Here is a 27,031-nt window from a genome sequence, read left to right as displayed (position 1 = left end):
TCAGTGTTTGGCATCTACGCTCTTACTTTGTCGCTCCTCACAAGGAAACATTGAGCTTGCACAGCAGGGATTGGGGAGCAACAATGCTAACTTTCCCTACTTTCTGTGTGTTATTGACATGGAAACTGAATTTTAACCTTGAAAATATGGTACTATGCAAAAGTTTTAGGCACTTTATATGTTTCGAGTCTTATGAATTATGCAGTACCATCAGTGAGGTGTCTGATTGGTCCCAAATTGATTTTGCAGCATGACAAGAATCCCAAACATACAGCCAGAGTAATAAAGAACTACTTTATTTTCAGCTACAAGAACAAGGAGTCCTCTAACAGATAGTATGGCCTCCACAGAGCCCTGATCCCAACATCATAGAGTCAGTCTGGGATTACATGAAGAAACAGAAGCAACTGAGATGCTTAAATCCACAGAGGAACTGTGGCATGTTCTCCAAGATGCTTGGAACAATTGACCTGCCAAAGGACTGTGTGCAAGTGTACTGAGGAGAACTGGTGCTGTTTGAAAGGCAAACCTGCTCACACCAAATATTGATTTAATTTAGGTTTCTTCTGTTTACTGAACTTTGAATGAAGTTAATTGATAAATAAAAAGTATTCATGGCATTATTTTTAAAGCATCCTCACTTTGCTTTTGCCTAAAACTGTGCCTAAAACATTTGCACAGTACTGTATGTTATAGAGTATTAATGACAATATTTTCAGTTTGTCCTACATATTGGTTTTGAAGTTCAGTCACTTGTAAATGACATTTCATTAAAGAAGTAGAGAGTTGTGCAGTTATCTATATACTGTATATACGGTATTAATGCCCCCACATTATTAAGGTACAGTAGGATATGATGTTTCACATTTGCAATATGTAGCGTAAAAATAAGCTTTGGTCCAGCACAAATTGACTTACTGAATTTTGCCTGATTGAACCTCTTCACATGACTGTATGGACTGTTTGATCAACATCTCCCTCACTTTCTTATTGGCTTTGTTTTATCTGTTTACAGTTGTATATGAGTTACACTTTTATCATCCTTATTGGAATATTTTGGTGAACTCATGAAACTCCTAGCACAGCTCCATCTAACTGAGCAGAGGCCTAACCAGCAAGAATACAGCAAAACACCTATGTGGGTCAACCAACAAACAAAACCATAATCTTTGAAAAAACTGTGTCAGGAAGAGTAGCAGGAGATGGACCCAAATGCAACAGAAGAATAACTTTATTTTAGCTTGAGTGCGGGCACAGAAAAACTGAACAGAACAACGCAGAACAAACAGCAGACTGAACAAAGCAGAGCAGAACAGAACAAATGATCCAACAACACTAAACTGACAACCAGGACTTAAATACAAACTGAACTGAATTAAACAACAAGGAACAGGTGACAAGACACAAAGGCAGGCTGGGAGATGATTGGTTGAGGAAGACACAGGGAGCAGGGCAGGGCTAACAAGACTCAATGCAGGGCAGGTGTGAAGAGAAAAGCAGGTTGAGGAGGAGTACATGAACACAGGAGGGAAACACAGAGCAAAGAGAAACTAAAAACCCAGAAAACACTATAAGTAGGCTCATGAAAGCCTAAAATGTCAGCAGGCCAAATGCAACCACAAAAATAATCTGGTCATTAAACAAACATTCTCATTCTTGACCAGGTGAAGGGGCGACCAGACGTACAGGGCTGCTCTGGAGGTCGGCAACAAAGGCTGGGTACATCAGCAGAGGCAGCCGATGCTGAAGGAGGTCGGTGGAGATGGCCAGTTGTTGAAGGTCTGGGAGGAGGTCTGCGGAGATGGCTGACTGCTGAAGGTCTGGGAGGAGGTCAGTGGATGCGGCTGGCAGATGTGGCCAGTGGCTCAGAGTCTGGCAGGTGAGCTGGAGTGGCCAGAGAAACAGAAGGCTGTTGAAGCACAACCACAGGAGACTGCTGCAACTCAGGTATAGGAGATTGTTGCAGCTCAGGAACAGGGGACTATAGCAACTCAGCAGGGACAGGAGATCGCTGCAGCTCAACAGGAAGAGGAGACTGTTGCAGCTCAGCAGGGACAGGGGAATGTTGCAGTTCAACAGGGACGGAGAGTGCTGCAGCTCAGCAGGGACAGGGGATGCAGGAAGCAGGACCACAGGGAATGCTGCAGACTGGAGGTGGGGCTGCAGGGGATCCTGGCAAAGGGCATGGCAGATCAGGTTCAGGACATACAGGAAGGGTAACAGTTGTAGTCTAAACAGGAGGTGTTCACAATCACCTTCAGATTAGGCAGAAGTTCCAGCAGCCACAGCTTGGATGAACAAGTGCAGAGTATCTGAGAAAAAGCTGCATTCCTCTGCTTAATTTTGGAGGTCTCACAGCGGTAGGCAGAGAATCGCTCCATAGCATACAAAACGTCTTTTACCTCCTTCAGCATGTCTGCTGGGTCCATGTCTAGCCAGTTAATACTGTTGAAAGTGTCCAGGGGGACTGGGGCTGGACTTGGAGGGGCATGTTCAGGCAGGAGGCTAGCCAACTCGGGTGGAAGCTGAAGTGCAGAGGAGGTTGAAGTGACAGGCTCAGGGGAAGCAGGATAGCTTGGCTTCTGGGAGCTAACAGGCTTGCAGGCTGGATGGCAATCATGTGGTGGCTAACATGTTGGTTACTGACATGCTGCAGGTTAGCTGTCTGGGAAGCAGGCAGATATACACCAGTGTTCAAAAAGTCCTCTACCCATCTGGATAGCAAATTCTTTAACCAAGGCCTTGAATAAACTTACTGCCGTGCCGATGATAAAACTGCCTCTCTGTCCTCACTACTGGAGGTGTAGTTGAAGTCATAACGAAAGCAAAACGGTTTAAAAGTCACCTCATGAGGTTTGTTTGCGGGATCCACCTGTAGTTGGATCCTTTTGTCAGTAACAGTAGCAGGAGATGGACCCAAATGCAGGATGCAGGCAGTATGAACTGAAGAATAACTTCTTTATTTTATCTTGAGTGCAGGCAAAGAAAAACTGAACTGAACTAAACAATGCAGAACAAACAGAGCAGAGAGAACAAGGCACAGCAGAACAGAACACAGGATGCAACAATACTAAACTGAAACCAAGGACTTAAATACAAACTGAACCAATGAAAAAAAAAGTAGCAAGACACAAGGGCAGGCTGGGAGTTTATTGGCTGGAGAAGACACAGGGAGCAGGGCAGGGCTAACAAGACTGAATGCAGGGCAGGTGTGAAGGGAAAAGCAGGCTGAAGAGGAGTACATGAATGCAAGAAGGACACAGAGAGCAAAGAGAAACAAACATTCTCATTCTTAACCAGGTGAAGCCAAAAGTATAACATATTACACTCTATTAGCTCTTCCAATGGATCACATGTATATGAACTATGTCTGGACAAAGGCTACAGATTATATTAAAGGACCACTTGAAATATTGTTGCTCATTGTATTGAACTTATCTTATCTGTTGATCTCCCACTCAGTCCAACAAACAGGGAAAAAGTCTGAGGGCATCTGGTGGACTGCTGGATAATGGCAACCATAGAACATAGAGCCAGACTGGGACAGAACCATGACAAACTGACCGTTTTGTTACATCACCATTTAACCCCTGATTTGTGACCCAAAATGTTTATGTTTGGAAGGAGCCAGTACAATTTAGTGTTATCAGTGTCCCTGTGCAGAAAGTCATATTTTTGTACCACAAAATGCTTTTGTGCTCACTTTAATATCACAAACCCATAACACTGAGCCCAAAGATGAATTATTTGCCCTGAAGTAGGTTTAAAACATATCAGACTGCTCTCTGTCAATCAAATATCTTTGTGCTTTGTGCTCATAGTTATTAAAAACCTGTCAATGTCATTGCCCTAGAAATTGATCAAATTTTGTTCTGAAACACGGATAATATAGTGGGGATGGAAGTTAATTAAACTTTGTACTCATGTTTCAGGTTTCCCATCTAGTTTTTCCTTATCTCACAAATAAAAAGACATGGACCATTGTGGTCCTTTTCTGTTATTGGCAAAATATCTTTTTTTTTTTTTTTTTTTTTTTTTTTAAATAAGAAAAGACGTTATATCCTCCAATTTAACAACAAAATACATTGTTGGTCCATGTCCAGAATTGACAGGCCAACATTGACTTTTTTTCTGATCTTGCACTGCTATGGTTAAGGTTTGTTAAAAAAAAAAACTACTTTGTTAAAGTTAGGAAAATATCATGATTTCAGTTAAAATGACTACTTTGTTAAGTTTAGGGGATGTGCATCGTCATGGCTACAATAATAACTTTGTTATGGTTAGGGAAGGACTGCGATCATGTTAAAAACAAATCAACCTTGGCTGTCAGTAGGAAACTAACAGTGGTCTCTCATGTTACTGTAAAGTACGAGACTGTCCTCCCAAGAAAAACGACACAATAGGTTGTAATCATCCGTAGCCCAGAAGGACGTATATTTACGTTAAAGTGACAGATGCCATTTAGCAGCTGTAGTAATTATGGCTGGAGAAAAGGGGGAAATCAAATGAGATCAATATATACTGACAAAGTCCGCATGAGGACGAGATCAAGTGGGTCAAGAAAAGTGAAGACTTGGCCAAGAGAGACCACTGTTTGTATGGGACAGTTTTTTAAAAACTTACTACGATTGTCCCCTAACCTTAACCACATGGTCATTATTATAGCCATGGCGATGAAGGTCGCCTAACCTTAAGGAAGTAGTTCCTTTAACCCAAACTACAGCTTATTTTAACCCATACTATGATCTTTCTCTAGCTCTAACCAGCAGGTTTTTGTGCCTAAACCTAACCGGACCTAACAGGACATAAAGCATAATTAATTTTGATTTGTAATGATTTTTGAAGGTACAGATAAATGATCTTGTCCAGCCTGTTACTGCCGATAGGGGCATCAAAATAGAAAACGCTCCCATGTATTGTCTGGATTTTGTCATTTAAGGACGGTGGACGATGTTTTGTTGACCCATCCATCCACATGGACCTCCTCCCTATGCAGACTTTATGGCTATATAATAACGTCGTCTGACTTCCTCCTTTGGTCCTGACAGATAAGAGTCACAGGCAGTTAAAGGGCTTTGTTACTTGAACATAAACAAATATCGTTTTGGATCAATTGCTGAGATGACTGATGCTCTCATTTTATAGTCTCAGTAATTAGAAAACATAGTGATCTGTTTTTCAAAATGATTTGAATAAACTTTCAAAAGTATTTATTGCAAATATAGACTAGATTCTCAAGGATAAGTTGTACACAAATTTTGCTACAAATATGCCAGCGTACTATTCATGAATAGGAAAAAACGGGCATGTATTACCATGGAAACTTACTTTATCTACATCATACAAAACCTTACTTACTGGGCAAAAGGTGTATACATGGCTGCGTGTCCTTACAAATAATGATGTAGTCAAGCTGTCTTCTTCAGGTAGCTCATAATTAAGATAAGTAAGTTATAGTTTGTGGGATTAACATTGAGGTGAATATCGCTGATTCTCAGGGGTTGAATCAGCGCCATTTTTCTGGCTACCTCTGTCCACTGCATCTATTGTTAGTATGGCCATTTTGCCTTGCCTTGTGGAGCCAAAGTACATAAACACCATTATCAGAGGAGCAGTTGGAGGGAGCATGCTGCTGTCAAACAAACAATGGCCCAGTGGAATTACCTGCCATGACTCATACATTGGGGAGCTGCTATCATCCTCATTCAACTGCAGTCTGGGAGCCCTCAAGTTTCTGTTGTGTTCATTTGGCTTCTAAGTGATTGAGGAGGATCTGACTATTAATTAAGAACGTTGATTACTATAATTTGTAATCATTCTTCCTATAATTTCGGCAAAGTGTGCAGCAGTGCACAGAGGGAGGTCCTTGAACAGTAACAATGTGCTATTGTTTTTTTAAATGGTGTGTGTGTGTGTATTTTCCTGGCCTGACTTTGAACACTTTGATTTAATAATACAGATAATTAATTAGCTGTACGGTATTTGAGGTTTTATAAAACCCATTAAGGTAAAACTGAGCAAAGTATGCAGTTTGAACTACTATGCAGTCTCTCTGAGCTGAAATGGTGGTTTTTTGCATTCAGTCTCTAGATTTTTTTCTTAATTTCTTCTGCAGGTTTTATGTTTGGCTTTTGATTGGAAAAAAAAATTCAGAGAAGCAGATTTTCATTCACACTAGTATCATAAACCATATCAGATCATCTGTGGACGTTGCTTTCAATCAGAAACCCCAGATGCCAGGTTGTATGCGGCTATTACCTATTCAGCCGTACCTGCTCAATGGGTTGTTTTATACTGCTATCACTCAAGGTTATGCTGAATCTGATTTGTACTGACATTACACGGGTTCTGTTGACATTTCAGGTACTCTCAAACCGAATCATGACTTGCAGCATGCTTTATGAAATTGCCCTTCAGTGGACAGAAACTGAAACAACAACTTCAGAGAAAGTTTACTCTGAAATATCTATCTTTATGTGTCATAGCAAATGCTGTAAGATTTACTCTCCAAAGATTCTATTAGAGAGTTTTAATCAGATCTAAGAGACACAGTTCTCACAAATGTTCTCACTGTTTCATTTGAAATTATCTATTATTTTAACAGTTGGTACATTTTCTTGGCATGAGTTTCTAGTTGGATGAGATTTCTTGCCGTATTTGGGTTTGAATTGCCCCGAAGATAATTGATTTACCCGTACTCAGTATTTATGAGCTTTCTCATTGTGGTAACCCTCAATACAGAAACCATGGAAGTGAGGTTACTGCTTTAGCAGGTCAATAATGTTGTCAATGATCTTGTCTTGGTATTTTGTGGTTCACCACACCATATCCAAGTCTTTTTTCTGTAATACATCCATGTGAGACACCTGTCATTCAGGCAAACAAGCCCCGAAATGTACTTGAATGTACTATAAGCTTTTCTAATGAAACTGTAATTTTCATAATCACCCACAAGACACACATTAGATGAAATGAAATTAGTTGTTTTCACTTATTATTGTGGTGAGATTGCTCAGAGGCAGCATTTACTACATAGACACAAAACACTCCGCCTCCCATTCATTTTCTGTGAGGAGCAGTAGCATGATGGGATTAAACCAATCACGCCTGAGACCCTTTTGTATTCAGTGTAAATAAACAAAACACAATAAAAAAATGCACAAAAAATACAAGGCAGCAAGCTTTGTATTTTACGGCCGATATAAAACTCCTTTCAGATGGGCTCCTGCACCAGCTGCTTGCACCAATTTATAAGAAGTGTTAGAACTGCAGCTGGATTTCCGAGGCAATGGATCCAGACAGAAAGTCTCAAAAGGCTCCCAGCAGTGTAACGTAAAAAGGTTTAGCTTGTTCGACAGGTGACATCATCAGTTGCACTTGTTCTGACTCCCTCATGAATCAACCAGGTAAAAAAAAAGCTGATCGTAGTGGTCAACAACTTCCCAATTCTTGACCATGTAACTTTTATGAGCTACCAGGACTTATAGAGACAGCCTGTTACTTTAACTCCTTGAAACATGTTATTAACTGTTTTCAGGTTTACATCAGTTATTTAATTTGAATAAGGGTCAGTGTAAATATCACTTTTCATGCACAAGAAAAATTGTATGTGCTTTTTTTTAATAAGTGCCTATATTTAGGATTTTAAAATGTCAGACACTGCTCGACTACTATTATGAATAATGATTAGAAGAGGAAGAAAAAGATTACTTACTTACAGCAATAAGGAGTTCAGAAAAGTTTATATTACATAACAAAAAGCCTATTTAAGTAGAAATTAAACCAAGGAACAACCAAACACTGTACAGGACTATGTTGGAGCTTAAACTCCTCTTACTGTAGCCATTGGCTGTAGAAATGTACGCTTAGTGCTGGGGTTGACTAGCTTGGAGGGAAAATGTGTTTCTTTGTGTTTCTGGCAGCAGTTGAAGGTGAATCTGTGTGTTTGTGTGAGTGCTGCCATTGAAGAGTGAAGCGGATGCTGTTCTTCCTTTTGCTCTGAGATTGGAGCTCCCAACCAGCCCAGTGTGCGCTCCCAGCGCTGCAGCCCTGAATGGGAAGCACCAGCAGCCACTCACTGCGAGGTGCAGACCTGACAAGCCTGTGTTGACAGATAAGGCAGGGCAGCTTTGGTCAACAACAGAGCTGCACAATACAAATGCTAATATCCAACTGTAGGGTTGTACCAAGATGTTTACTACTGAGATTTGATTGAATTCCGCCTCAAGATGTGACCTGGCCAAATCTGATCCCTACTGCTTATCTGCAAAAGCCTTGCTGATGGCTAAAATATGAAATGGTAATCACTGTGGCCTTTTTCAGCACAGGGGTTTCAAGTGGAAGGATGCCCTTTCTGGGTCCATTTGGAAGAGCGGGATGGTCCTATGGGCCATGACTGGCTGTCCTGTCTCTGTTCTTGATGCATCTTTTGTGTCTGCTAATGAGAAATGCCATGCTTTAAACTCTGTCCTTGCCTTTCCTCTGACTTTTGAAACACACTGAAGGTCAATTTAAAGGGGTTATCTTAATCAGTGAACCTGTGGTTGTCCTAGGGGTTTCTATAAAGAGCCAGTGCTGAGTGAATAGAGTTCATCCCATTGGGGAGACGGACTCTTCATCTAACTAACTTCTTTAGTTTGCCTGTAAAGCAGATGTAACAAGAATGCTGCCATTTTTCTTTCCTGCTTGAACACGGAGAACATGCCTTGTGCTCAGTGCTGGAAATCATCAGCCATGTGGCGTGGGATCGGGAGTGCTTACTGTATCAAGATGACATTGCTTCTTTGCGAGAGGAAGCTGTGCAATTGTGAGAAGCAGAATTTGGTGTGTAAAATGTCCCTCAGTTAATATTTGGGAAGAGGTAATCTCTCTGAACCCCCCCAATGGACGTACAATTTTTCCTGCTGTCATATTAACTCCTCAACACAGCTGCAGTTTGTACTTTGAAAGAAATACAATTTTATATTTGCATTTTATCAAAAGTCTTTTTTCCTACCAGCAAGGGATTAGAATGAAAAAAAATCCTGCTCCAGTTTCAACATTTTCTTTTCAAGAAATTTCATAAAACATAATAAATACTATTAAATAGATCTCTAGGCATATTTAGATTATTGTTGTGGCAAAAATGAATGGCATACTAAATCATATAGCATACATATAGCATATTGTATGTTTTATTTTTTCTAATACGCTCACATGGTCCTCGCAAGTTGTATACTACAGATGAGATAACACATGCATTATCGCAGTTGTGGATATTAAAACACCAACTCACTGCATCATTAGAGTAATGGTAATGACTTGTATTGATTTCCACACACTGTCTCCGTGTGCTGCCCCAGGCTGTAAAATGTCAGTATCTCAAGAGTCTGCCAGCTTGACTTTTTGCATCCATAATAAACTCATGCTCTCATTACTCACAACACTTGCAAAGATATTGAAGATTGTATTGGCACAGTATAATATGAACATAAATATGTTGTCTGTTTCAACAAATTCTGGTGAAATCACACTGGCCAGTTTGTCAATACTAATTTGTATGTTTGTATGTAATGCATGAGATTCTTTTTTATTTATTATTTGTCTTTGAATTCCCAGAGATGACCTATCGATCAAACAAGGACTGGAGCATCTTTTTCCTTGGATTTTCTATTGATGAAGTTTGACCTTCCACAGATAGCCCTACAGGTCAAAGAGGAGTGAGTGAGAAGAAATAGAAACAAAGTACATTAAAGTTGCTTACATTTCTCCTTAGTTTTTGCTTCTGCATTGTCTTTCCCCTATAACACAAACAAAAACTTTCCAAACACAAGTCTTTATCAGATGTACTCTCAATTCATATTCAAAGCATATGACAAGTCAGTTTTTACAGACTGTCAGAAAATGGTTGGCTAGTTTGTTTTGTTTGCCTGTCTGTGATTTTTTTTTTTTTTTTAAGATTAGAAAAACAGACTGCTGACTTGATATTTTCTCTCACACAGGTGCAGAGCATGCATACACTTTATCAGTCAACTGGGCATTTGTTGCAGTCTTTGTCATTCAGCTCAAGTGCAACTTAAAAACGTAATGCGATGCAAAGTGTCAGTCTGTGTCTGTGCTAGTTTTATGCGGTCAGCTTGGTGTGTCAGGACCTCGTATTGTTACTGATTCCAGCCTATTTAGGAGTGGTTGAGACATTCCTACCCTTATCTACAACTGGACATGATCAGGATCAGGTGCTATGGCAAATTGCTTATGGATGCTGCTGCTGTGGGCATGTAATTTTGACTTGAACACTTTATTATGATATTCCTATACAGTAATTACTTTGATAGTTACACATTTTCTGTTCTTCAAACTCTGTGAGTCATCACACTCAATTTAAATAAAATAATGGTAACTATATTAAAGTGCCAAGTTGCTCAGCTTTAATTTGAGTAGGTTTACATCAAGTTGGAAAGAACAGTGGGGGAGATATAGCCCTTTTAATTCAAGGTGTGCAACGTTAAGGGGTTCCAAAGTAATTGGACAGATACACTTGAAGGCAAAGAAAATCCTCACATTTAATATTTTGTGGAAAATACTTTGCAGTCAATGACTGCCTGAAGACTTGGACCCATAGACATCAGCAGATGCTTTGTATCTTCCCTAGTGATGTTCTCCCAGGCCTTCACTGCAGCCACCTTCAGCTCTTGCTTGTCGTGGGCTCTCTCCGCCTTTAGTCTAGTCTTCAGCAAGTGGAATGTATGCTCAATCAGATTGAGATTAGATGGTCGACTAGTCAAGGATCTTTCACCTCTTTACCCTGAAAAGCCTGAAGAACAAAAACTGTGTAACAGTGTAGATACTGTTGCACATGTATATTATCATATCTATTAAGGATACAGTGTAGCATCATTCTGTTGACATTTTGTGGGACTCTGTTTTCACCAAGTCAGTAACTGGGTTATTGTTAATATTGTGCTACTGGTAAAAGTAATTACATTACAACTTCAACTCTGTGAAGAGTAACAATATAGCCATGTGTTTTTACTAAAGTGTCACAGATTATTTAAGTGTAATGCACTTTAAATTGCCTCTGTGTTTGAAAGGTGCTATATAAATAAAGCTGCTTTGTCTTTTTGCTTATACGGTTGTTGCAGCTTGTTGTTGTTTTGTTCATCATTACTACAGGCAGTCTGTATTTTGGCTGTGCTCAGTGGACACCCTTGGAGATGGTGGATTTGAAACCCAACTTCTCCCTGCATGGACAATTATCCCCTCTGCTTGTTATGCTTCAGGCTTCAATCACACGGCCAGCTGAAATGGAACAGAGAGCAAACATTTAGCCTCACAATGTAAACACTGAGGCTCTCATGTGTTGGGAGTGCCATGGTTCATCTCAAACAGTGGTTTCAATGAGCTGTCACAATGGACACAGAGTTTAAACATCTACATGTGCTGCCCTCCAACATCATCACCCAACATTTTATGCATGTTTTCCCAACAGGAACTCAGCCAATTCCTATCAAACATGCAATTTTAGCTATAGATCTCAATATTCCAGTATATTTAGAGGGAGTGTGCACATTGAAGTGGTGCACCAAGCATGGCATGTTTACATTTTGTACACAAATAGATGATAGTCTGTCAAATCACTCTTTAATGATCAACAGTACCCATTGACTGATCATTCCATTATACATGATATAATCCAGAGAAGTCTTGACCATGTGATATCTATTCTCCACCAGTGCCAGCTAAAGCACTAACTAGGACTGTATGAGCTTCGATACAGTTTGGAAAATGGTTTCAAAACTAAAAAGTGTATACAGACTTCTTAAAATGAGTGTAAGGAGCCAGTTATGCGGCCTTAAAAATCCTGTACTCAGAGTGTGACTTATAATTATATAATATTGACATAAAATGTCTTTTCATTTTTCAGCCAAACCACTGCTGCCACTTCCCACCTGCCAGCCTCTGTGAATCAGGTCTCCACCCAAGACTTCAATCCCAATTCTGGCAATAAGGAAGTTTTTTTTTATTGACACCACAAAATGACCACAGTGTATCAGCAGGGGTTGATAGGATTTTCGATCAATCCCAGTGAATCAAGCCCACTTTGTCTGTGACTGCGTCTTATGGTTTCTGGTCCTTCTTTCTGAAAGAAAAGCTTTGACTCAGCAATTGCAGGACAGTGCTTCAAGTCAGTGAGCAGAAACACAAAATTGTTCTCAAGCCTTAGAAGGACACGAGTATTATTACGACAGTAAAAACAGACAGACTAATTTCTACGGCCAGAGAGCACACTAGAGTGCAATAACTCATTGCATTCTTGTCCATGTCTGTTTTTCCTTAGATCTTTGTGTTTTTGTTTGTTTGTTTTGAACACATAAGAAACTAAAAAATTCTCATAAACATAAATAAACAACATGAATATTACATGTCTGAAAAGGAGTAGGAAGAAGTATACACTTATATGGTCCTACTTCTTCCCATAACTCAATATTTATCATATATACAACTCACAAACAACTACCCCAATGCTATTATGTAAAATGCAAACATACACCCAGTGTCAATCAGATATTACTTTACCTCAACGTTCATCCTACCGACCCTTCGTCATCACTATACCGCTTTAAAAATTATTTTTTTGTACATCGTCTTGAATTGATTTATATTTGGACTTTGCTTGAGTTCTGTATCCAAACCACTACACAAATGTATCTCGCAAATTTAAATATACATACTCTTCAGCGTGGTATGAACACAACGTTTTTTGAAGTTAAACTTATAACTCCCCTCTCATTTTTTGTATGTTACCCGGAAGTAAATTGTTTTTGCTTTATACATTATTTGTGTCATCTTAAATTCTACCAGATCCATGAACTTCAAAGCATATGACTTTAAAAACGGCTTGTTTGTGTGTTCATGATATGCTACATATTTAACCATCCTTATGGCTCTTTTTTGTAGTATGCATAATGAGTATAAGTTGCTCTTTTATGTGTTACCCAACACCTCAACACAGTAAGTCAAGTGAACAATGCAGAGTGTACAATGCTTTATGATCCAGAATGTGCCTTGTTTTTCCCAGAGCTGCAACACTCCTTGCCAACTTTGCTTGCACATATCTTATATGAGGTTTCTAGCAGATATTGTGGTCTAATATCACACCCAGAAATTCATTTCCATATTCATTCTTATCCTCCTCGTAATTACTGTCATAGACAGACAGCTTACAGAAGCAAACATTCAGCAAACATTCCCTCTATACTATCCTTAAATATGTTAGATCCAGGAGCGCTCTATACACAGCTAACAATTATATATATATTTTTTTCCAAACAGATTTCTATGGTGATACATTTAAGCACATCATTCAGCAGTCGTTGTTTTCATACTTTCCATTACCTTATAATTGAAGCTTTTGTCCACATAAAGTGCCACACCCTGTCCTTTTTTGTTCTTCCTATTCATAGATGTCAATTTGTATCTATTCAACTCAAAATCCACACTTTTCTCAGAGCTGAGCCAAGTCTCAGATATAGCTATTTAATGGTTTATCAAATTGACTTCTTTGATGTTTTGAAAGTTTGCATATAGACCTAAAGACTGATGTTAAAGTGAATAATTGACATTTTATGATCTGACTTAACAATTATGTTGAACTGATCATCTGTGTAGTAACAGCAATTGTTGAGATTGTTGAAGAAATTATTTTCAGGATCGATATCATTCTCCATATCTTTTAATTTGTGTTTGGTGTATTCAAAAGTTTTCAAACCCAGTTTTTCATATTCCATAATCCATGTTGTTTGTTGTTCATTACCTATCTCCAGATGGAGATGAATGTCAAAACTTGTCATGTTGTATTTAGTGTCAGTTACATTCTATGCTCTTTGCAAGCTGACCTGAGTTCATGTTCAAGAGACAGTATCATTACCTTGGTTGCTGTTCTGCCAGGAGCTGCCATCACTTGTCCAGCTCAGCAATCTCCTTGATGACAAGTATTTTAGTCTCCTCTGGTGATCCATTCAGTTTTATGAACAGTTTACACGTTGCTTCCTTTCAGTTTTTTCCCCTGCCTGAGCTGTGCTTGTTTTTGTTGCCTGCTCACAAAACAAATTATTATGGTTGGTCTCTCACTTTTGTTTTTTCGACAGAGAGGGTGAAATGCCTCAATTTCGTTGTTATCCATTGATATTCCCTTGCTGTTGAAGAAGGTGATCACCTTTCTTGAGGGAGTCCAGATCAGATTTGGTGGGCTCTCCCTGCGCCGACATTGCAGCCCTTGCATATGACCGGGGCTCGTTATCCAGACTGCTGATTATAATGTCATTCATGTGAGTATTGTTCCAAGTCTGACACTCAGCACTTCAAGAGGGCAGTCCTTTTATCCTTTTCAACATTTTGCAGTTTTTGCAGTTCTTTGATCTCTCCCATCAAGTCCAGTATTACATAAAGTTCAGCGATCTCTTACGTCTTCGACCTCCTCATCCATAATTATAAAAGTCCTCTTTGGTCCCCATCTTGCTTGCTCAGTGCAATATGTACGTGGTAGACCAAACTGTGTCACCTGAAAGTACAAACAAAGTTCACAGTTGTTACCTGTGGCAACATGGCCGGAGACCGGGTGCAGCCAAGCCAAGCCCAAGGCTAAGCAGCAGGCTCACTACCCCGTTTGATCAAGCTCCATGCTCAAGATCCAGGTGAGTCCAAGAATATGTCCCAGTTCAGACAATCCGTTGTCCGAAATCCACAATTCTGAAATAAAGGAATTTATTATTATTTATTATTATTTCATTATATTTTCTGATTAATAATGATTCTGCTGTAATAGAGTGAATAACAGTTAAAGGAGCAATTCTGTGAGGTTAACACAATATTCAGAATCAAATGTACGTTCAACATTGTTATTTCATTACTTCTGTAGCTTCAAGCATTCAAAGTGCCTTCCTATCTAATGTGCTTATCCATATAAGATTAAAATGAACACTTGTGATTAGATTAAACCTTCAGAAACATATTCAAATGTAAATTCAACACAACTCTTACTTCATAAGATAAAACATTCAATATGACTATTGTTTAATAATACAAGAAAACTTCAACCTGAAACTCTTCAAACATTATATCTTTGCATTCCTATTACTTTAGAAAATTCACTACATTCAATACAACTACTTATCTAATTCAATTACTAAAATATGATTGTCTATGTGGTTAATAGATAAAAACTTAAACACTTGGTAATTTTAAAATACAAATACATGGTTACCAAACATTCATCAACTCTTAAAATAGGGGAATTTAACTCTTGTCATTAGAGGGCAGTATTGTTTCATGTAGTAAAAAGTTAATAAAATCAAAGTTTAATATCTCCTTAGTAGATAGTCACACAACTATGAAAGTTATACCATTCTTCTTGTATTTACATGACAAATAACATTACATAACATCCATAATTATTAGAAATTTGATTTAGATGAAATTCAGGTTTGGCTCAGATTTGCAGGAATTAGAGTTTATGGGTTTGATCTGGTGAGATAAGAGAGTCTGTGTCCCATTTAAGGTGGGGGGTTGTTCAGTCTTTCTCTGGTCTAAGTGGCCTTAGGGTCAGTTTATGCTTTTAGTTCAGACCATAATTCAAATTATTGATCAGAAATGGTTTCTCAGGAGGTCTGCTCAACCTCTGTTTTGTCACAGTGTTTAAGTTTTGGGTAGTGTCCTGCTAGCATATATCTAATTGGCAAAGAGGTCAGTTCAGGGTCCTGGGATGAGGTATTCTCTATGTCTCTCAGTTTGAAATTAAAGACATGCTGTTTTACCCATGAATTATCTATGAATCACCCAAGTCATCCTACATATTAGAGCAAGAGTGTTCAAAGGCATTTATTGAAAGATAAGAGAAATACAGTATGAGATCTGAGATTTTCTTTTACCTGGTTTGATTATTTGCACTGAGAATGTTAAACCTACCTGTAGTGTGATACTTACACACAGAGAACACTTTAGTGAATTATTCACCTCCAAGATACACACACACACACACACACACACACACATGTTCGATAAGTAGAGATCAATTGGAAGTGTACAACAATATTTATTGATGTTAGCGACAGAAGGAGTTTTGGAGATTAGATTCCATCGATGTGAATAATCTTTTTAAGCATAAACCCATATGAAGATAGGAGATAAGACAGGATCTCCCTCGGAGTCTAGACGCTGGTGGTAGTGGAGTGGAAATAGCAGGTGGTTGATGGAAACCTTTGGATGAGTGTCCCTGGGTATCATGGAGCTCATGGTGGTGATGAGGAGAAGTCTGAAAGACAGAGTGCATAGTTCAAGTGATATTTAAAGAACGGCGTCTCCACTTTCTTAGTTAGTCGCAAACTTTGTCTGCCTGCTGCTTGACAGTGGATTTATCACAGTTTTTCTTTTTTTTTTTTGCTGAAAACAGCTGCCTGCTGCTGCTGGAAATAAGGTTAATGAGAGCACTGAGAGAGAAGCAAACAGTATACAACTTGTATACATCACTTGAGGCAACAGCAAGCGAGGTCTTCTAGTTGACTCCACAAAAGACTTGTATGTATAAAATCAGTTGAGTTCCCTTTAATATTCAGCATATAGGAAATATGTCTTTATGGTAGTGAGAGCAACTATTCTGTCAATAAGCTAAAGTATAATAAGCTCCTATGTTTTTGATTCTTGACTCAAAAACATTCTTGACTCTTGATGTCATTAGAGTGGGTTTTATCAGGTAGATAGAGGAAAAAAAAACAACTTTCGATCCAAAATGTTTATTTTATGATGATGTAAAACGTCCTCTACCTTATAGCAGAGTGTGAATCCCATAAACCTCCCACAAAGTGCTGACAAAACAAGAGGAGAGCGTGCCATCAATAATAGCAGTGATTGTATCTGTTTCCTTTTTTCCTCTTTATCTTTTCTTTTTATTGTCCTCAGTAGGAGCAATCTGATAAGATAAAGTCCATCTCCTCAAAAATGTTGACACAAGTGTTATTTCCTTAAGGTCATCTCGGGCCTATGGAGTGTTTTGCTAACGCCTGTGTTTTAACTCTGCTGAATTACGCTGCAAAAAGTCTTGTGACAAAAGCGTTTTGCTTTAACTTCAATCCGCAGGAGACCGTTTTGTTTTTGATCTCGGAACAATGACGCTGGCTTTAATGAGGCTGCAAGCAAGGAACCCCCTGTGATCAGTAATGTGTCTGCTTGGTCTGGGGAGAGATTTAAAGTGAAAACAGTGCTCCACCTCCGCTGGGAGGTGTTTAATCCTCCGAGATGTACCACCAAGGTCAAAAGACCATTAAAGACACTGGGACCTTTGAGTTTTCATTGCAGTGGAGGCAGTGCTGTCACTGTTATCAAGGTGGAGCATGGAGAACATTTTAGCATCCCATGTTATTTATAAATAATTAAATTGATAAATACAGTATAGATTTAAATTTTAACTTGATTTGATGAAGACATGAAAGATTTCCCTGGAAAAGAGCTTGATATGGTAAATATCCTTATCTACACATCGTACTGTACACTATATGGCCAAAGGTATGTGGACACCCCTAGTTAATTTTGTGTACTTTTGGTCAAGGGCTGTTTAAGAATATTGCTCTCTATATTATCTTATTGTCAATAAATCTCATGTGCAGAGCCCAACCAACAATCAATTAATCCAATAGCGATTTTTAACTGTTTTAGATAAGTTTTGCACAGGTAATTCTGAGTTGAGACAGTTTTTTTTAAAAAACCATAACTATGATTGTCATGGTGTTAACTGTTGCCATGACAGCGAAGGTTGCTTAACTGTGTGGAAGTAGTGACTTTAACCCACACCACATTTCAAGTGATCATTTTAACCCAAACCATGATCTTTCCCTAAAGTTAACCAAGTGCTTTTTTGTTCCTAAACCTAAACAGACCTTAATCACAGCATTTTTTACACCATAAAACATAATAATTTTTTAACAGTGATATTTAATGGTTTTAGAAAGCACCAATAAAGGCGGCGTATTAGAAGACACTGCTATGGATCATTCTGGAGTACATGGTACAATCGACCTATGTGCTCGTTTGATTACAAGGACGTGTTGCTTATTCCTCTGTGCCGTAGACCTTCGTTTTTGCCCTTCACTACCTTGTGCTACATATCACGATCTTGACTTCTTATCACATTGTAAATTTTCTCAAAGAACCAGGGTACAAAGTAAAGAGTTTGTGATATAAGAAAAATAGTAATTGTAAGCCTGGCCTTACATCAGCCTTGACCAACATCAGTAGCTGACCCCACTAATGCTCTTGTGGCTAAATGGGAGAAAATTGCTGCAACCAGCCTCCAAGATCAAGGCCTTTCCAGTGAAGTGGAGGCTGTAATAGCTTCATTACACACATATGTCTACTATATGTTAGGGTATCCACTTACTTTTGGCCATGTAGTGTATCATTGTACAACACATCACTGTGAGCATTTACCACGTGTGCTGGCCATGTGTCAGTCATACAACAAGACTACAACCAGTAGTGCTCTGCTTGTTTCTTTATTTTTTTGCTTGTTGATTGATTTCTGCATTTCTGGATGTTGAGTAAAAAGTATGTTGAGGAACCTTACATTTCATGAGATGAGAATGGCACACAAGGTACTACTAGTGTACTACTAGTAATTGTCTCTAAAGCAGAGTGAGATATTTATACCAATTCCTTCTTGGTCTTGGGTAATATGAATAAATGTGAAGACTTGAAAGGAAATTCACAATGGGTTGTGTAAGACCCTTGCGAGTTGTAGTTCTTACTGAGATGGAATCTAATTTAGATCATATGGCCGTTGTGCATGTTGGATGTTTGAATGGAACAGAATAATAAATTTGAAGGTAATGAAACAGAAATGTGGAAGGATAATTTCTTATTAATTATTTATTGCCTGTGTATCTTCCTCTTTCCACAGTAGTAGTAGCTACTGTAGTAGTTTGTTAATATCCGGCAACTCTAGTGTCACTATAGTGGCCCCTCTCCCTGCACTCTCACAAAAAAACACCAACGCCAAACTGACTCTGAGGTTCAGGCTAGGACACAGTGGGGTTGCCAAGCTGGGCACCTGCCATTACCACCCTTATCTTGCTGTTATTTCCTTTTCTTTCAAACCTCTCAGCTTCTCTTTTCTCACCTTTTTTTTCCCAGCTAGGTCTCAATCCAGATATTTTTTGGTGATCATCATACTGAATTGGAAAAGTTGGACAGCTGCAGAATTCGATTTTTTTTAAAAAATAGAAGTTCTTAAGAAATCCTGGAATGCTGTTGGTAAAATACTGTATCTGTCCCCTGCAGCCTGCCAGAAACTTCAAACCTTGATGTTGTTTTATTGTGTGTGTGTGTGTGTGTGTGGCAATCAGAGTATGCCCAGTTTGTGTCCGCCATGAGCTGGCAGTCAGTAACAGCAATCACTGAGTCTTCCTGTTTTTTGTTTTGAATGCCTTTTTGGCTTTTTGGAAGACCTGTTATAGAACAAAATGTTATAGAACTAAACTTATATACATGTAAGCAATAGATTGCACTGGCTTCTGCTCATGCTCCGTCACACACTCCATATGTCATTGCTGTCTATGTTATTGTTCTGTCCCAGTCTAGCTTTATGTCCCTCCACCAGTCCGCCAGATGCCCTGAGGCTTTTCTGCTTGTTTAAGACTGGACTGTGTGGGTAGAAGGACAGATAAGAAGGGTTGCAGATTATATTTAAGGACCACTTGAGAAACTGTTGCTTTCTACATTGACTCTTTTTGAAACTAAGTGCTCAAGTGAACTATAACACTAGTTATATTATTCAGAGCTACGGTTGTCTTTTAGTTTGATTTATGTTACATGCAGTCTTAATATGCCGAGCACTCTGCTTGACAGATTTATTGGTTCTTGTTTGTCAAAGGCAATTTATGTCTGTAGTCTTTAGTAAAGGTTCCATGTAGTGCTAAAGTTATATTTGCTGTATTTTCTCAGTGTGACTTGTGCACTTATCTAAGTTATATTTATGTAATTCCAAGACAGTTTAATGAATGTCGGTTTAGATATTAAGAGGACTGTGCATGGTTGTGGACTTTGGCTTATGGATGAAGTTCTGTTTTTGATGTGTTTTCAGCCCAGAGCAGCTTTGCCTTTTGTGTTTTTTCTTGTTTTTCCCAGCCTGATCTTCCCTCCACACCTGCTCTGCATTCAGTCTTGTTAGCCCTGCCTTGCTCCCTGTGTCCTCCCTAGCCAATCAGCTCTAAGCCTGCCCTTGCGTCTTGCCACCTGTTCCTTGTTGTTTCATTAGTTCAGTTTGCATTTAAGTCCTGGTTTTCAGTCCAGTCTTGTTGGATTGTTTGTTCAGTTTTGCTTTTGCGCTTCCAGCTTTGTTTTTGCCTTCACAAACCCAGAATAAATAAGTTAATCTTTAACCTTGCTCTGCCTGATGTCTCCAGCATTTGGGTCCACCTGCTCAGTCCACTTAACACACCACCCTTCTATAGTCCTAAATAATAATTACCTGACAGAGACAAGGCTTTGAGCTTAAATATATTTAGGATTTTTTTTTTATTCGTAAATTTGCAAATTTATCATAAAAGTTAAGAATATATCTACACTTGTAATTAATTAATATGAGAGTAGCATGTCTGGATGGGTGAAAAACAGCAATTGTCTTTCTATAAAAATCCATCACTATTTCTGGGCTAAAAATAGGCAAGGATGCACAGAAGTTATTCCTATACAGTTGAGAAAACTGGGAACACAGCAAGCTGGCTACCAGTGTAAATCCACTTATCACGTCACTACAAATGCCTGTGCTTTAATTCAACCATAACACACTCACTGCAACATGTACTTCTTAGCTGTAGTGTAATACTTAGCTGCATGCAGGTGCAGCTGCAGGTGACAAAAGGGAAAACCAGATGACTCGCATCCCCAGCTTGACCAGACTCATTCCCCAACCACCTTCCTACAGGAGAAACCCTGACGGTTAAGGATATATGTCTATACTTAATATTTAGTTGTAATTAATTAATATAAAAGGAGAGCAGTAAGCCTGGATGAGTAAAAAACTTTTTAAAAAACACAATTTTCTTTATATAAAAAAACCACCCATATATTTGAGCTTGGAGCAGTCATTTTTACAGACTTATTTGTTGTCCATTCATAAAAGGTGTTTTTTTTTAAGAAAAGCAGGTTGCTGGGGAAATGTAGTCTAAGGTGCCATTGTTCGGCCCCTCGGGTGCTTTACACTCCAGTCCCTACCATTCAGCGGAAACAGTTGTGGTGGCAGGTAATTAAGAACCAGCTGAAATCAAAACAACCAGGTGGTCATCTTGGTTGTCAGAATTACAGACAATCTGCTCTGTGCCACGCAGATCTGTGATGGAACTAATTACCATCACAAATTTTCAAATGACATGCTGCTGTTTTAACACACAGGGAGAAGGCAGATCTCTACCAGATTGTGACAGAAGATGTGTTAATGCTTTTACTGATGGATCCAAAAAACGGATCAGCATTGGACACACTGAGCCATGAGAGCATCTCTTGTTGAGCCACATGAGATGGGGACTTAATTTGGTGTGTTTCCATCATTTGCACCATGTGGGCTGTAGACACTGTTAATTATGGTTTTCAGTGCTACAGTAGAGTTTGACCACCAGAAACATCCAGCACACAGGACGTCAACTTGATTTGATACGAGCAAGGACTTTTCAAAAGTAAGTGAAGTTGTTGTCACAGCACAGAAGCAAACCCTGGCTTAATGGATCATCAACATTTTATTTAGTTATAGACTGTATATAAAGATGGACGTAGCAAAGTGTAACGTCACCTATTGGTTTGCATTGGAGCCAGTTTGAAGCCCAGAGTTTCTGTTTATGGTCAATGTCCATCTTTGCTGTTTGGAGGCAGGACCTTCCAAATAAGGAGTGCAGGGTGTTGCATTTCATGCTCTGGAAACATGATCTGCTACCTCAGACCGAAGACAACGTTAGCTTACTGAGGCTAACATTAGCTACTCCAGCTAAATTGTGCTTAACAGGGCATGTGTCGTAATCAAGTAACATTACACTTACCAAAATATTGCAATAGTAGTCTATATGTAGTAGTCTGACATCAAAAAACATCAAAGCCTACTATAAGTCTACTAATTGAGCAATAATTCCCAAAATGACCACAGAAATTAGTGATTGAGACCATGACTTGTTGAAAAAACATTACTGACTTAGTATTTCTAGAGAGAAGCTGATGCTTTTTGAATGGGAGTCAATTGGAGCCAGGTATTTTCTGGAGCCAGCATCTAATGGCCATCAGTGGCATTGTACTTTAAGGTACAATATTCCAAACTGGTTTCAGCTTTAAGCTGTGATAGTTGCTGCTTGGATTAACTCCAAAAATGACTGCAATCAGCACTCTGCCAATCATATGAGTAACACTTACTAAGACTAAGAGATGCTTTGCTGAAACACGGTGCAAAACACAACATTAGAGATCTTTTATGCAATTATGAGATGTTTAAGTGAAGAAAAAGACGTCACCTGCAATAGTCTTGTGCTGCGAGCACCAGGATGTTGACTGCACTTCATTTAAGAGCCACAGATGTCACTAATGAGAAGGAGTTTCTGATTCCTACATATAGAACCTTTCAGATAACATGAAGGCATTAACCTAAATTAGTTAACGCCTTCATGTGTAGAATGTTAACATTTCAGACTTTGGCAAGTGTTAAAGTCTCAAATCTTGTAAAAAGAACGGCATGCCAATGTGTATGAGGCTTGTGTTTGGACAGGATGTAATGTTCAGCACTGTCAACTTCATAATGGTAATACAAGGACCATTAATACCTAAATGGCTCCAATCCTCCAAAATCGATGCAAACACAATGGCAGCTGGCAGACAAGCATGAAGTTCCGTGGGTGTCTGCGCACAAGCTCCACACATGTGCAGTCCGTCCACTCGTTGGCTTGTACAGTCCAGATGGCCGCACAGATGTCTATTCGGACCCTCATGGACATGAGCAGATGATGAAGTCTACATCACTCTTGCAGCGACATGCAGAAAGTATAATTTGGGTTTTAGAAGTATTACTATAGGAGCAAGGATCCTTTGAGTCTCAAGAACCAAAATTCCTAAGCTACTGCTGTTCTAAATGCAGGCAAAGTTCCTAAAAACATTCCCGGAAAAGTAAATACGATTTTTTTTTTTAATTTTTCTCAAAAAGCATTATTTGTAACAGTATGCGCATATAGACCAGAGGTGGTAGGGATAGCCTATCTACAGCATATAATTAGTTCTTTGTTTTTAATTAGTTATAGTCTTTGGCAGAAAATGCCAAGATCGATGTGCAGGTATTCTATTCTCACCATCCTCTGGACAGCTTTCACACATCATCCGGGCAGGGTGATAATGATGCTGAATTTAAATTCCACTATAGGTCCTCTAAAGAAAGCCTCACACAAGCATTTTGAAATATTCAGCAGCTGAAAATTAATCTAACGGATAATGAGTTGTTAATCACAGCAGCTCCGGGTGTTTAATTTATTCGCAGTAAAGAGACTGTTCACCTGAAGTTCCCCAGAGAAAAAGAGAGGCTTCTGACAATGGCTTTCACAGCTGTAGGTGAGTGGCTTATTTTGATTATCATTATTATTGAGAAGACCAGTGCTCAGGGGGAACGTACAGGACTCGAGGTATACCACAATATAAATTTGGCCTTTTCTTGCCTACCTGTATTTTCTCTCAGCTTCTTTTTTATTATTCTCAGAAGAAATATTCACAAGTAACTGTGTTGAGCCTCTGAAAAAAAACCTCAATCGTATTTAAAGAGTTCCAGTTTTTTAAGATAACAAGGCAGGAAATGGCTTCTATGAGTAACACTTTATTTTCTGGTGTGATCTGTGGGATGGCAGGGTTTTATCAAGAAGCTGCCATTCCCAATGAGGCAGCAGCGCTCCTGTAATTATGCTTAATCCAGGGAAAATGTAGCCAGTCATATCACACGTGTCACACAGGGAACTAAATATGGTTGTGCTTTTAACAGGACACACAGTCAGACAGTTGTCAGACATTGCTTGTGTTGGAATCCAAGGGTGTGAGTCTTTTTTCAAACCACTCAACTGTCACACTGTTTACCAGAATCCGGATCAGTGTTTGGAAGGGACAAAAACACATTTTCTAAGCCCTGGGTAGCAAGATAGGACGAGGCAAAATTTTTACATGAAAGAGGAAAGGCTTTATTTAAAATGTATCTTTTAATGGGGTGTAGGCACATTGGCAGGAGCATGAGAGAGTTTAAGAGAGTTGACATAACTCAGTGCTATGACACATTATGAGCAAATCAGGAAAAGAAAAACAGATGAGCTACTGTAGGTAGATTGCCTTCTCACAGTGTCAAAAGATAACTCTGGTTTTATGACATCTTGGGTGTTTTTTTTTATTTTTTAAATAAAAACATTAGCAGTCAGATGATCAGACAGGTTGTAAACAAGCCAACATTTTATCCGGATTATTTAAACCACTTTATTTGGAGGTATAACCAAGTGCACCCGAAATGTTGGCAGTAATCCCTTTGCACAGGAAAACTCACAAATACGAAAATGAGTGCAGATCAATGTTCAAACAATAAGTCAGTCTGTAACAAGTCCTCCAAATTATGGTGTTGGTTCATGCACTCCAGAATGACAGATGTTTTTGGATTTGACGGTCCTCTCTGCAGTTTTCAGTACGAGGATGTAATTTGTCTGTGCCTTCCAAAACCGTTACAAATCACTGTTGGAACATGATTGTTGGGTTTACGGAAACATTATAGTTTTGGTGAAACTTAGTACTTCCTGAAGTTTAAGGGACCTTCATTGTCATGGCTACAATAGCAACTAAATGGTTAGGGTTAGGGGATGATCATGGTCATGTTTTTCTAAAAACCATGCTGACCACGTCAAATAAGTTTGGCTAACCTTTGGATTTAGGACTTTCCCACAATTAACTTTATCACTACCGATGGCCAAACCAATTAAATGAGGAACAAAGTTGTAATAAACCAGTCATATCCTTTAAGAACTCCTTAAAGGGGACGTATTATGCTTTCCCTTATTTTCAGACATATATAACGTCACAATGTCGGATGTTCATGTTAAAAGTGGCCGACTTGTAAAATAACGAGGTAAACGTACGTAGCAGTAATCCCTGTGAGCAGAAAGCAGCAGCTTCAGACTGCTCTGAACGCTCGGTTTCCAACATTTTTTTCTACTTTCAGCCCGAGCTGACATCAGTTCATGACAGATTTCTTTATATGGACATCTGCTACGTGCACTGTGTGTGAGTTTGCTGCTCTGCTCCATAGTGGTTATGCCAAGCCACGACGCCATTACACAGAACAGCAAAGTAAAATAAGTAGTTTACCTGTTGGAGGTGTGCTGGTTGTCTGCAGCTCTTCATAAAACATCATCATCACTGTGGCTGTTTCTGCTTGTACTCTCCCTCCCTGCATTATTTCTAACTGATCCGCTGAACAAATACCTCCAAATGTTGTTTCGGCTGGTTTTTAGCGCCGCTAACGAAGCTCTGCTAAGTCAGTGAGGAACATGTTTTTACTTCCTGTAAATTCTTTACTATAAAAGTCTGTTGGTTTGTCATTTGAAGCAGTAAAGCAGGAAATGTTTAGTTTGCAATGACGGTAAAGTTACACAACTCTGATACATAAATCTGGCCAATCAGAACAGAGTGGGCTCATCAGGAGGGGGGCCTTAAAGAGACAGGAGCTAAAACGGAGCGTAAGGGAAACTGTGTATATTGAGGGGCTGCATAAAGGGCCAGTATAAGATAAATAAGGAGTTTTTTGAACTTTGAATCATGCAGAGCTACTCTAGTGGAGTCCAAAAATAAAAATTTAGAGCTGAAATGATCAAAATAGGTCCGCTTTAAAAAAATCTTGGATTTGTACCAAAATGTATAATTTATCACTTGCTTATTGGCCCATAGCCAACATTTATCCAAATCCCATTAAACTCAGTAAGTTTTTCTGAGATATCTAACTCATCGGCAAAAAAACAGGACTGAAAACATAACCTTACTGGCAGACACTTCATTCAAAAATCAATCATGTCAGAAATGAGAGGAGAAAATTAGTTCCAGAGTTCAAACAAAACATTTTTTTTAATCCAACACTTCACATTATTCGTCATCTTGACATTAGTGAATATTGGACAAGACTGGATCTTGTAGCCAGCAGCCTCACTTGACCCCTGGTTGCATTATTTCTCCGATGCACAGTCTGTCTAAAATAACCAAGATGAATTTGCGGAGGAGTTGGGAGAAATACAGAGCCAGTGTTTACCACAGTGCAGATGCAGTTGTCAATTTATTCAAAGACACCACAGAGAGCAGAAATAACACCATTTTGCGAAACATTTCAGCAGTGACCCCTGGTGATCTCAACAAAGCTGCCCTTATAAAACGCGTATGGGAGAAACATTGACATCCGCATACTGTATTCAAATTAACAAGGAAGCAAGGAACCACATCACTCAACTGAGATGAATTAATTTCAGTGTTGTTATGTAGTCTAGATTGTATTGTATTGTATTGTATTGTAGTGTGGTTATATTTGATGTTGTCAGAGGTTTACGGAGTCACCGGACTGCTCACCATGTGGAGTGGGGAGGCTGTGTTTTTTTTCTCTCGAGTATCTGCTCAGCTACTTTGCTCAAAGTTAGGCTTGACCTGTATTTGCCTAGCCATTGCCTTGTAGCAAAGGGATTGTACAGCATGAATTATGCACAATACTTTGCTAAAGGCTGTAAAGACTAAGATGTAGAGCCTCCCAAAGAAAATAAAGTCTGATTTAAACCTCTGCACTCTTAAAATTTCAATTGTTCCACCCTGTAGCAAAAGGAGTCACATTTCACGCAGTCTTTTTTTGGATTTTTATCTCCAAAATATTTATTTCATCTTTAAGTGACACAAACAATGTCTGCTGATGTCTGCATTTGGGCGGTGGAAAATCAGTGCCTTGACAGATGTCACTGTAGTGATGAATGCCTTCATCGCAGAGCGA

The 27,031-nt window shown here is 39.0% G+C and overlaps 1 protein-coding gene and 2 long non-coding RNA genes across 7 annotated transcripts; 1 reads left to right on the top strand and 2 right to left on the bottom strand.

The window, feature by feature from the left end:
* Positions 1–1,650: 1,650 nt before the first annotated feature.
* Positions 1,651–3,142, bottom strand: LOC122988723. Of its 2 annotated transcripts, XM_044361288.1 has the most exons (3): positions 2,757–3,142; positions 2,256–2,665; positions 1,651–2,172 (listed from the first exon to the last, which is right to left on the bottom strand). In XM_044361288.1, exons 2-3 carry the CDS (start codon positions 2,427–2,429, stop codon positions 1,651–1,653), a joined length of 696 nt encoding a protein of 231 aa, XP_044217223.1. In that variant the 5' UTR covers positions 2,430–2,665; positions 2,757–3,142. The 2 variants fall into 2 exon arrangements, with proteins under 2 accessions (XP_044217223.1, XP_044217214.1); XM_044361279.1 differs by having other exon boundaries at positions 2,256–3,142.
* LOC122988731 lies at positions 1,792–3,929 on the top strand. Its single transcript, XR_006404872.1, has 2 exons — positions 1,792–1,879; positions 3,463–3,929. It is a non-coding gene; the product is annotated as an uncharacterized LOC122988731 (long non-coding RNA).
* A 5,063-nt stretch (positions 3,930–8,992) lies between these two features.
* Positions 8,993–25,413, bottom strand: LOC122985180. 4 transcript variants are annotated; one of them, XR_006404048.1, is made up of 4 exons: positions 21,812–21,852; positions 13,907–20,944; positions 10,540–11,277; positions 8,993–9,681 (listed from the first exon to the last, which is right to left on the bottom strand). It is a non-coding gene; the product is annotated as an uncharacterized LOC122985180 (long non-coding RNA). The 4 variants fall into 4 exon arrangements; XR_006404050.1 differs by lacking the exons at positions 8,993–9,681; positions 21,812–21,852 and adding an exon at positions 25,378–25,413 and having other exon boundaries at positions 10,384–11,277; positions 13,907–16,288; XR_006404049.1 differs by lacking the exons at positions 8,993–9,681; positions 21,812–21,852 and adding an exon at positions 22,824–23,135 and having other exon boundaries at positions 10,384–11,277; positions 13,907–16,288.
* Positions 25,414–27,031: the final 1,618 nt, after the last annotated feature.

This window comes from Thunnus albacares, chromosome 1, assembly GCF_914725855.1.
Source record: "Thunnus albacares chromosome 1, fThuAlb1.1, whole genome shotgun sequence".
In the NCBI taxonomy this organism is placed as follows: domain Eukaryota; kingdom Metazoa; phylum Chordata; class Actinopteri; order Scombriformes; family Scombridae; genus Thunnus; species Thunnus albacares.
Note: the sequence above shows the minus strand (reverse complement) of the source record. Positions and strands in the feature narration are given on the sequence as shown.

Bases quoted from the DNA above. Each gene is read 5' to 3' on its own strand.
- LOC122988723 (XM_044361279.1), bottom strand. From the start codon at position 2,429: ATGGACCCAGCAGACATGCTGAAGGAGGTAAAAGACGTTTTGTATGCT. The intron at 2,173-2,255 runs GTGATTGTGAAC...GCCCTTTGCCAG, and splicing joins AACTTCTGCCTAATCTGAAG to GATCCCCTGCAGCCCCACCT.